This window comes from Hylobates moloch, unplaced genomic scaffold (genome assembly GCF_009828535.3).
Source record: "Hylobates moloch isolate HMO894 unplaced genomic scaffold, HMol_V3 SCAFFOLD_11, whole genome shotgun sequence".
NCBI lineage: Eukaryota > Metazoa > Chordata > Mammalia > Primates > Hylobatidae > Hylobates > Hylobates moloch.
This window is the reverse complement of record NW_026652286.1, coordinates 83,839,066-83,851,176: the sequence shown is the minus strand read 5'-3', so window position 1 is coordinate 83,851,176 and position 12,111 is coordinate 83,839,066. Positions and strand designations below refer to the sequence as shown.

Sequence of the window (12,111 nt, the reverse complement as noted above, 5' to 3'; positions counted from 1 at the left end):
TTTCAGGGAAATCAAAGAAACTTGGAGATGATAGAATATACAACTTCCAATTGCATGTATTTTTTCCTCCTAATACTTCACAAGAAATCCAAATGCAAATCACAGATCTAGACGTCACAATGTTTACGCTTGTGGTAACTGAATTGTGCACATGATTGGTATAGCAAAGCAGCAGCTGAATGTGTAACTAAACAAATGTCCAACTAGCAGTCCTGCTGGAAGGACAGACAGTTTTAGGGACTAAGATAGACAGTGCACATCTGTTCTACAGTTAGAGTCTGCCCGACTTTATGGCAATTGCTCTATGTCATAAACACACCAAATGGTGCCTATTCACCTTCTGTTCCCCCAAAATTTTCCATCATATACGTACTATTGTCATACTTCTATCCATTGCTTATAATATTAACCCTCCAAAATAATTAGGAAAGATTATTAACCGAGAAACCCAGCTGACGGTATTGCCTTATCCTGTATGCCCTTGATGTAGAGATTTTAGCAGCGAAATAATTTCAATGTAAGAATTTAGGATAATGTACAGAAAGAAAATGACTGTAATTCTGATTTGAAAAGCAAACACTTGAGATTGGCATGCAAGAATCACGCTGTGCGGAAATAGCTCACTTTTGGTCTCTATATGTAGAGCATGTAAAAATCAAGGCTGTTATTATCCAAATATATTTCTCACTTGGGATATTTCTCCTTAAGATTTTACTCAATTCAGACCTTCTAAAAACAGAGCCAGAAATCTTCATTTATTTTTCCTTAGGTTTATGTAGGATATTAACTTGAAGGAACTTTCATGTCTATTTTCTTACTGTTCCTGGCTATAGCATTTTGATGAATGAGCAGAGCAAGAGGGCTGTTACTTTGTCCACAAATCAACAAAATAAATTGAACATCAAACCCTGATTCCTAGGGTCAATCTTAACCTCCCCTACACTACACGGCACTTCCCCATCTCCCCAACAGTTTCAATTCCAAGCTGATTTCCTTTTCCTACACAGCAAGTTTTACATTTTTTCCCCCTCATGTCAGCTGATGTATATTCAACAATTGTAAATAAATCCATAAAATCGCTTAAGAAAAACTTGATTTAAAGGAACAATGGTCTGAAAATCACTCACCAACTTTCAAAACAAAACTGAACAATTGTGGCTATTAGGCTTATTGCTTTTTTTCCCTATGTATACTAAAGAGGTTATTGAATTTTATGATGTTATTTGAAAATAATTTGATGATTAGCTTTTATAGAACTCAGTTGAAATGGTGTAGTTGAAAAAATGCACCAATCAGAACTTAATTATGTGTGTGTGTGTGTGTGTGTGGGCGTATTTGGTACTAGATGGTGGTGAATGGCTCACATTTATATATCTTGGTAGAAGATCTAGTAGTGTGGTAAAGAATAACAGAAAAATTTGAGAAAGAAAAAAGAAAAGCCATTATTTAAAGATAGACATACAGCCGGGCGCGGTGGCTCACGCCTGTAATCCCAGCACTTTGGGCGGCCAAGGCGGGCGGATCGTGAGGTCAGGAGATTGAGACCATCCTGGCTAACACGGTGAAACCCCGTCTCTACTACAAAACAGAAAAAATTAGCCAGGCGTGGTGTCAGGCGCCTGTAGTCCCAGCTACTCGGGAGGCTGAGGCAGGAGAATGGCATGAACTTGGGAAGCAGAGCTTGCAGTGAGCAGAGATGGCGCCACTGGACTCCAGTCTGGGCGACAGAGCGAGACTCCGTCTCAAAACAAAAACAAAAACAAAAACAAAACCCCCCAAAAAACAAAAAACATGCATAGCAATAGTTGTGAAACCACAGAATTGTAGCTAAAATGTATAGAAGTGGTTTTAATTTCTAGACTATGGTAAAAGTCTCTTTTGGTGCAAGGGATATTTTTTCTTGTTCCTACTGCAAAGATGTGAAAACCATTTCATCGTATCAAAAACAGATGTTCATGAGGGAAGCTGCGGTAAAGATGGATCAACAGAGTCTTGTTTAAATTTATCAGTGTCATCACAAACAAAAGAGCAGCAATTTGGGCATCCAATAGATACTTCCTGAAGTATGCCTATCCGGGGGGGACATAGTTTTCAGAATATGAGGAATATGTGAGTATTAGTTTTCTAGGACCGCTGTAACAAATTATCACAAACAGGGTGGGTTTAAACTAGTAACAATGATTCTCTCATAATTCTGGAGGCCAGAAGTCCAAAATCAAGGTGTTGGCAGAGCTGTATGCCCACCAGACTCTAGGGGGGAATTTGCCTTTGCCTTTTCAAGCTTCTGGTGGCTGCTGGTAGATATTAACCTTGACTGTGGCCTCATCACTCCAATTTCTGCTTAAGTGGTCACATTGCCTCCTCCTCTTTTGTGTATCTTCTCCCCTGTGTGTGTGTTTCTGTCTCAAAACTCCCCCTTGTGAGGGAGGATACTTGTGGATACATGTGATTATACTGAGAACTCACCTAAATAATGCCAGGTAAGGGCCTCTTCTAAAGATACTTCATTTAACCACAAATTCTGCCATGTAAAGCAGAACTCACCGGTCCCAGGGATTTGACATGGGATCTTTGGGGCTCCATTTTTTTTAACCTATCACAATGTGCTTATGGTAAACCACATGGTAGGGCCTCTGACTGGTCATTACTCATGCTGTCAGCTGCAAATTTTGAGCATGTCTAATGAATGACTTCTCTAACTGAACTTACTTGAGATATGAGAATCATTGTGTCCTAGTGCATTGGTATGAAAAAGGGGAGGTGGTCTCAGTATGAGCCATCGAAGCAGAACCCCACAGTGTCTCCCATAACATGATGTTCCATGATTCTTTCTTATTGGGTTGCATTTGCAACGGGGACAGAAATAGGTCCTCAAGAGTCAGTGACTAATGCATATGATATCCTTGAGATTTATAGATATTCTAGAGTAGTGGTTGAGAGGATGAAACATCAGTAGGTGGACAGTAAGGGCAATTCATGCAAATGTCTAAAGTCCAAATAAGTGCATTTTGGGACTTTATGCATTTAATTATCTGAATTTAAAAAGTCAGTGAAGTGAGGATGAGCGTAAGATAGTAGTGTTGAGATGCTGGGTAATATGATGGGGACATGACGTTAAGGATGAGTTCATATCATCTATGCACTTGATGCCTGAGAATAAATACCATGGTTAGAACCGGTGCGTACTGTTTTTGTTCTAGAAGTTATCTCTACCTGGTCCATTTTCTTTTTAAAAAACCCCTTTGTTTGTATGTATCAGAGATTATTCTGTTCTAGTCCCCACTGGCCATTCCCTTTAAATATGGAATGTGGGCTGGGCATGGTGGCTCACGCCTGTAATCCCAGCACTTTGGGAGGCCAAGGTGGGTGGATTACCTTAGGTCAGGAGTTCAAGACCAGCCTGGCCAACATGGTGAAACCCCGTCTCTACTAAAAATACAAAAATTAGCTGGGCATGGTGGCACACACCTGTAATCCAAGCTAATTGGGAGGCTGAGGCAGGAAAATTGCTTGAGCCCGGGAGGCAGAGGTTGCAGTGAGCTGAGATTGTGCCACTGCACTCCAGCCTGGCTGACAGAGCGGGATTCTGTCTCAGACAAAAAAAAAAAAAAAAAAAAAAAAAAGGAATGTGGAATTGGAGTCATCTGCTACTTGTAAATTGTGCAGCTTTGAAACCGTTACTTCCCTTCTCTTATTCTCAGTGCACTCATCTGGAAACTGGGAAACTGTGTAAATATCAATCTCAGGGTTAGTGTGTCTATCAAATGAAACAACACATGAGAAAGTACACTTTAAACTGTCCTTACGTAAATGTTATTATAGTCTTCATATTACATGACTATGCTGCCTGGTCTTTTGTCTTCAGCATTCAGTCTAGGGCTTGGTTGCTAAGTTCTTGTATTTTTCAAATGTGTAAGTATTTTTTCTTTCCACCAGGTTATTTGGTGTTCAACGGCACAAACTATATATTATATATGTTTCTTGTATCCACTTTCTCCGTAAGAGACCCAGTATCACTGGGTCAATAGCAAGAGCTCAGCAAGTTCTTATCTGAAGAGAGATAAAAACCTTGGCTGTGACATGTGAGGCTTAGACACTTGCTCTTTGCTCTATGGCAAAGTTCTCAAACAATGATGTGCAAAGGCACCATCCAAGGAGCTTGTAAAAAAATGACACAATGACCATGCCTTGGCTCCAACCCAATAATAGTAGACATGGGACAGGTCCAGGGATCTGTATTTTAAAATGAAATAAAATAATATGGCTTATTATTAATTATGTCTAGATTGTCTCATTTTATAAAAAGTAAAAACTCACCAAAAAATAAAGAAAGGAAACAAAATCCGTGACTTGATAGTCACAGATCTTGAGTAAGAAGTCATATTAGGTAAATTTTAAAGAAAAAAGTATGTCCACCATTTGGATATATGCCTTCATGCCATTTAATATAACTTTTCTTTTTCTATAACTCTGGTATAGTGCCTTATCATCTGTATATAGGCATTGATAATGATACAAGGTGTGAGTTACATACTCATTCACCCTGGGCAGGCACCATGTTTGTTCCTTGACGATGGATATTACCCTTATATGTAACTCTTGTCTTTCCAATTGATAGTTTGCCTGAAACTTTCATCAGCATTCATAATTTAGTTGCTGTTTCATGTTAGTTGCAGTTACTGTGGTCAAGCAACCCATGTGACTTCCGCTTGAAGCTGTGGTTCATTTTAAGTAGATTCTGAATTCCTTCTCTCTCTCTGTCAAGAGACTAGATTTGGATTGATATTTTATTTTTATTATTATTACTATTTTTGAGACAGAGTCTCACTGTGTTGCCCAGGCTGGAGTGCAGTAGCATGAACTCAGCTCACTGCAACCTCTGCCTCCCAGGTTCAAATGATCCTCCCACCTCAGCCTCCCGAGTAGCTGACGTTACTGGCACGAGCCACTACACCCGGCTAATTTCTGTATTTTTAGTAGAGATGGGGTTTCACCATGTTGGCCAGGCTGGTCTGGAATTCCTAGCCTCAAGTGATCTGCCTGCCTCAACCTCCCCAAGTGCTGGGATTACAGGCATGAGACACTGTGCCCTGCTGTATTGATATTTTTATCACACACCCCAGGTGATTCTGAGCAGGCACTGTGAGAAGCATTGAACTAGGAGCAGACAAGGAGCCAATTATTCAGATTTCTCTGTAGCAGATAAGCTCCATTTATTTAACTAGAAGAGAGGTGGTGGCTTAAAAGAAAGGATAACGACTGGGCGCGGTGGGTCACGCCTGTAATCCCAGCACTTGGAGAGGCCGAGGCAGTTGGATCACAAGGTCAGGAGTTTGATACCAGCCTGGCCAACATAGTGAAACCCCGTCTCTACTAAAAATACAAAAAAACCCCAAAAAACAAAATTAGCCGGGCGTGGTGGCAGGCACCTGTAATCCCAGCTGCTTGGGAGGCTGTGGCAGGAGAATCGCTTGAATCACTTCACACACACACACACACACACACACACACACACACACACACACAAAGGATAACATAAAATATGCAATTAAAGTTGTTCTTGGATGGGAGGAAATTGAATGTTCATTTGAAATATGTCCCAGGAGTTTGATTTTGGAGCAGAGTTGAACATGGTGCCAACATTCTCAGCAGACATGCTGGAAGAACCAGTACCTGCTGTGTATCAGCCCCTGCACTACGTACTGGACATGGTTGTCTCATTTATTTCTGGTCATCTGCTCTCATGCTCTGCACCCAGCAGGTGCCAACAGATGCCTGACATTCATGTGATTATATTTTACTTGATAGAATAGGTGTTTATATATTGATCTTGGTAACCAAATGATATTGCCATTCTAGAATCATTTCTGGAGATCTGGTGCAACTACTTAAACATTTGGGGTATACAGTAGAACTATTTATAAAGACATGGATGGCAGATAAAGATTTTAGACTCAGAACTAGGATTTTAGACTCTCCTACTAGGATTTTAAAATCTCATTTTGCATGTTGCAGAGAAGATTTTTTTTAAGTTATCTCTGTTGGGTTTATAATAACATTTATGTGAATGAAGGTGAGTATTATTCCCACCAACCAAGCCCTTGGTAATCCATGGCTTGGGGAAATGAAAAAGTCAGGACACACCATCTTTTAATTGCCATGAACCACAGTAGCCAGCCAGTAAGATCACAGAGCTCCTGGCGCGCCTGCTGGCTGCTAACAGACGTGCCATGATTAGAGATATTTATAGCTGGAAGGGACCCCAGAGGCCATTTTGCCTAACTCATTTCATATTGGGTCCAGAAGAGTAAAGTGACTTTCCCAGGGCCACATGACTGGTTCCTGGCAAGGGCCAGGGCCCCTCTCTACTGGTGTTCCTCCACTCCACCAGGCTCCTCAGTCATGAGGAGCACCAGCATTTATTGACTATAATTTATGTGATTTACATGACATCCAGTTATGAGGAAATAAGAATTCTGTTTCCAAGGGCATATAGTCAATAGCAGATGAACAAAGACATGAAAACTCTTTCAAAAAGGGCATGAAAACCAGCATAAAATAGACTAGGATGAGACTGAAGTAGAGGGAGTGTAAGTTAAGGTGTAAATGCTGGCACCACTAAGTGAGAGAAAGATTGTCCATCATGGAGTAATTCTATACTGCGTGCCAGTTAAAGGAAGGCTTTGTTTTGAGAATATCAGACCCAGGAAGTGGGGGATTGGTGTGTGGATAAAGGGAGAGGAGAGAGAACCTGCAACCACCTCAGAATGTATTAAATTGGGACTTACATTAAGTCTTGAGTTACTTGTCTGCCTGGATCGTTTTTCTGCCAGGAGATCTTTGACTGTGTGCTTCACTCTCACGCCTTGATACACTCGTTTGCTGTAGTCTCCTGGGACTTAAGCAAATGGAATAGTCACAACGAATGTGGATGGAATCATTAGGTTAACCTCCCAAAGGACATATTTAGGGGTTGATCATTGTGGTCATTTTCTTGATAGAATGATAGAATTCTTGGATTTGAAGTGTCTTTGATAGAGTAGCTTCAGTAGATTCCTGTCTCCTGATCTTTGATAGAGACTCATCTAAGCTCTACTAAGTGACAGAAACACCCTTCCATCATCTACACAACAGCTCTTCAAAGTCCCTTCCTTGTATTCTGGCTTGTCAAGATTTACTCTGGCAAGGTTTACAAATTATGCTTTAATCACAAGACCAAGGATTGGATGCAACTTGAAATGATGCTTCTAAATACATGAGGTAGAAGTTAGATTTGTATGATTCAGGTTACAATATAACAGTATTCTTGCCCTATTATACCTGATGGGAGTGAGCAGGTCAACAGGAGTTTTAAGAAGATTATGTTCCTAAGAAGAAAGTTGTTTGTTATTGGTTTACTGCACTAAATAAATATTTTGTTTTTGAAAATCGGTGATTCAACATGAGGAGTTACTGCTTCAAAATAAGGCTGAGGATAAATAAGGAATCATTCATTCATTTAACAAATATTTATTGAGCACTTACTATATTCACTTACTGAAGATGTTGTAGTGCTTGGCAATTTACATGTATTGCTTCATTTGATCTGTTTTACAGATGAGGAAACTGAGGTCTGGGACTAAATTATTTGCAAGGTCTCACAGCTGCTTATAAGCAATAGAGCTGGAATCCAGACTTAGGTCAGTTTGTAGTATCAACAACCAGAAAAATATGCTGTTTTCACCATGAGGGAATTACAGAGAGATAACAGACCATAGAGAAAAACGTTTCCCCAAGGTTCTAAAATTGACAGCATTGCTTCTAGGGATAGCAAGAACCTTATTACTGAGGATGGTGAAGAAATAATAAGAGAACATTTTGTTTGGCCTATTCTAGAAAGCATTTATACACCGTATTAGTGGTTCCACTAAAGGAATTCTAAGATGTTTCCTAACTATATAATTGTTATAATTGTTGTTCTGTAGTAGGTTAGACAACTTCCATTTAATTAAAATTAAATACATTATAGTTGAGGTGTTGCTGGCTTACCAGCAAATTCAGCTGGTACAGAATTCAGCATCAGTGTGTATGGCAGAATATAACCAAAATTATTCTCTAATCTGGTTGAATTTGTAGATAGTCTAGAATATATTTGATTTGTGAGTCAAATTGGATTGTAAAAAGAATGAAAGGAAGGAAGAAAGGAAGAAATTAAAGCTACAACCAGAGGTAGTATGGTGCACTGGAGAAAAGAGGTTGCTGGTAATCACAGTTACACATTAGTCACTGGCTTGGAACAATAATAATCTCTCAGTTCCATTTTCCTCATGTGTAAAATGGGTGTAATCACCTCTTCTTAGCTGTCTTCAGAGGATTAGAAGGCAAAAATAGGATATACATGTGAAAATTCCTTGAAAACTAACAAGCTTCATACAAAACACCGCTACAAAATGAAGAAGAAAAACAAATCCAGGTTCCAAGACAATGTATTATTTAATTCAAGTAAAGCCACATGCAGCCTTATTTCAGCAAAACAAAGTTATTTGAATCATCATTTGTGTCTAATTTTGACAGGATTTGGTCTATATATGCTGTAATTAAAGAAGCTTGAAATACTTCTTTGAAATCAGCCTCAAATCTAAAGCTTACTGACCTTATGATTGTTCTAAAGGAATCTAAATGTTGCTTCTAGAATTGTGTGTGATGCTCTACTTTTGGAAAAGCCTAAGGCCACATTGATTTATCGATTATTGATTGTTTTCTGTGTGTCAGAACTGGGGACACAGAAGAACATGGCTATCTAGTGGGGAGAGAAATACTTTAAAAGAAAATAATTGTGATGCAAACGTGCTAAGTGCAAGAACAGAAATACACCTAGGATAGTCAGAGAAACCCAGAACGCATCACTTCCTTGCAGCAGGGAGAGAGACTCAGGGAAGGCAAGGTGATACCTGAGTTGGGGCTTAAAGCAAGGTAGGGTGTGTGTGGTGATGGCAAAATAGGTAGGAAGACAGCACAGGCAAAGTCCTGGAGGCAAGGACAGAAAGAGGAAGTGGCAGGAAGTGAGGCTGGGGAAAAGAGTAGGGGTCAGTCATGATGTTTCTGGTACAGAGAAGAGTTTGGAATGCATCCTGTAGGCAATACGCCATTGGGGGCTTTTAAGAAAGAGATGATGTTGGTTTGATTTGCACTTTAGATAGACTTTTCTGGCAGCTGAAAGGAAGGTGGTTTTGAGAATCACAAAGCTGCGGGAAGATCAGTCAGGAGGGTTCTAGAATAATCCAGGCAAGAGCTGATGGGGTCTGAGTAGTGGTGGATGGGAGGGCAAGGATCAGACAGGTTTGAACATTATTTAAACATGAGAGAGAAGAAGATTCAAGGGTGAATCTCAAGTTTCCACCATGGAATTGCTCTCAGTACATAAGTTTCAGAACCATCGTGATGTGGATGGTAATGAAACCAAGAAAGAGGATGAAATCCCTTGGGGGAGTGATTGAAAGATAGAGTCACATGGTGGCACACATAGAAAAGAATAATGAGCACCTGGCATACTGGGGTAAACAGGTCAGGCTACTTCCAAAAGCTGAGAGGATCAGTATCTTTGGAATGCCTATAACACTGATTTCTGACACACAGGTTTGGAAGCTGTGGACTAAATGATTAAAGATGGAAGCCTGGGGAACAGTGACATTTGAATGGTTGTCAGAGGAGGAGAGGAGAACCCTATGAAGAAGATATGGGAAGACTAATTGGAGAAGAAACAGGAAAAACCAGGGGAATAAAGCATCCTAGAATTCTGGGGAAGAGATTTCAAGAAAGAAATTTAAAAAAATCAGAGGCAACAGAGTAGTTCAGGAAGATAAGGACAGAAAAACATCTCTTGCTTTCAATTCAGTGGTTGGCATTGAGTTTACCAAGAATAACTCAGAAGTGTGGGGTGGCTGGAAGCCAGACAATAATGTCAATGGAGGAGGTAGACACAGGAAGGGGAGACTATTTATTCTTGAAGTTTGAATGAGAAAGAGAAACAAGAGATTGAGTGATAATTAGAATTATGGTGTCAAGGAGACGTTTGCTTATGTTCTTATATCTATTTATGCATTTATGAGTTGGAGAGAGTTGAAAATACTTGAACAGGACAGAGGGAAGACTAATGGCTTAGAAGAGAGACAGAATGATGGAAGGAGGTCTTGAAAAGGCAGAAAGAAATTAAGGTCAAGGGCACAAATTGACCCTCAACTTCTGAGACTGAAATACAGAAAGTCAGGGTGTGGGTGGGGTGGTGGTATGGCCAGTGACTACGACGGCTCTAGTGCACATCAAGCAGGCTGGCATAGGAGAGCAATTCAAAACTGGGCAGAACCAGGCAGGGGTCAAATTCAGACAGACAAGTCAAAGAATATACATCGGTGATTCTCAAATGTGATCCCTGGACCAGCAGCATCAGCATTGTCTAGGAACTTGATAGAAATGCAAATTCTCAGACCGTACTCCAAATGTACCGAATCAGAAACCCTAGGGTGGGGCCTAGCCTTCCAGGTGATTCTGATGCTCTCTGACGTTGGAGAACCACAGATATACATATGAGTAAGGCCTTTAGAAGGTTCCTGTGGGGGTGGGGTGGTCAACTCTAATCTACGCAGTCCTGGTTGAGCAAGAGGGGGAGTATCTGACTGACTGAGGTCGATGTGGACTTAGACAACTCTGGGAAGGAGGAGGGCCTGGGAGTTGAGGTCCAGGCTGGATCCTTTGTATATTTGCAGACTGTCTCTGCTTTGCTTTTTAAAGTGCTTTTTAATTGATGATTTTAATCTGAATTAGCAATCTATACTTTATGTGTATGCCAAAAAGCCTAGGGGAAATACATCTATTCTAAATAAGTTTAACAAATAACCACATGGTGATTAATAGAGGAATAAAATTCATGAGATGGCAAATATCCAGATCAAAACTTCTGAAGTTTTGTCATAAAACAGTCTTATGTACCAGTTGGCACCGACTTAGTGCAAAGCATGGGGCTATATGCCGCAGGGGATGCAAAATAACTTTAGAACATATAGCAGATGTCCTCAAAGAGATCTTATTTTAGTGAGAGAAATCAGACATTCACGTGTGAAAGAGCAGGGGAGGGGGGAAGAGTACACTTTGTATTGTTGATGAAAGTTTTGTGGGAAAGGATGGGACTTAGGCTGGATTGAGAAGCATGCGGACAGGTTAGGAGGAAGGAGAATGGCCTTGTATACAGCAGGCATCTGTGAGCAAGAACAAAGAGACAGGAAGCAAAAAAGACGTGTGCAGGGGTAAGGAATGAGTACAATTGGAGATACTAGATTTAAATACCATATAGATGTAATCGAGTTTCAAATGGGTATCTCCAGCCCAGACCTGGACTTCAGTCTTGGATATCCATCTATGATTAGATGTCTAGTAGACATCTCAAACTCCACACATCCAAATATGAACTCCATTCTTCCTTTCCACATTTGTTTTATCTGAAACTTTTCCTATCTCAGTTGATGGCAGCCCGTCTTTGTAGTGACTCAGTCCCGAAGCTGTAGAGTCATTCTAGGCTCCTGTCTCTCATCTTTCACAGCCTATTCTTTAGCAATTCCTGACGGTGCCACCTACAAAATACATCCAGAGTCTGCTGACTTTTCTTTACTCCTCTGCTAATATCCAGGCTCCATCCGCTGCAATTTCTATAGTAATGCAGATTACTGCAGCAGCCTTCCAACTGTTTTTCCTGCTTCCACCTCCACCGTGCCCTGGTCTAGTTTCAACACAGTAGACAGGATGATCCTTTGAAAAAGCAAGTTCAATTGTGTCACTGATCTGCTCTAAACCCTACAGTGGTCCACCATGACACTCACAGGAAGAACCAAAGTCCTCATAATGGCTTTAAATGACCCTGTTCCCTGAAACAGGGTTTCATCTCCTAAGACTCATCTCCTTGCTTACTGTATCCCAGCGTTTCTGAAGCACCCCAAGCACCCTTCTGCCTTAAGACTTTTGCGCTGGCTGTCTCTACTGTCCAGAGTACTCTTTTCCCCATTATCCACATGGCTAAATGATTTTGTCTACTTCAAGTCTTGGTTCAAATGTCATCTTCTCAAGGAGAACGTATTTCAAGTT

The 12,111-nt window shown here is 40.5% G+C and overlaps 1 protein-coding gene across 1 annotated transcript in view; it reads right to left on the bottom strand.

The window, feature by feature from the left end:
• The window catches only part of POU2AF2 (POU class 2 homeobox associating factor 2), a 79,153-nt gene that overhangs the window by 23,796 nt on the left and 43,246 nt on the right, over positions 1–12,111 (bottom strand). Inside the window, exon 3 of the mRNA XM_058446242.1 lies at positions 6,789–6,898. Coding sequence (XP_058302225.1) covers positions 6,789–6,898 — 110 coding nt within the window. The remainder of the gene's footprint in view (positions 1–6,788; positions 6,899–12,111) is intronic.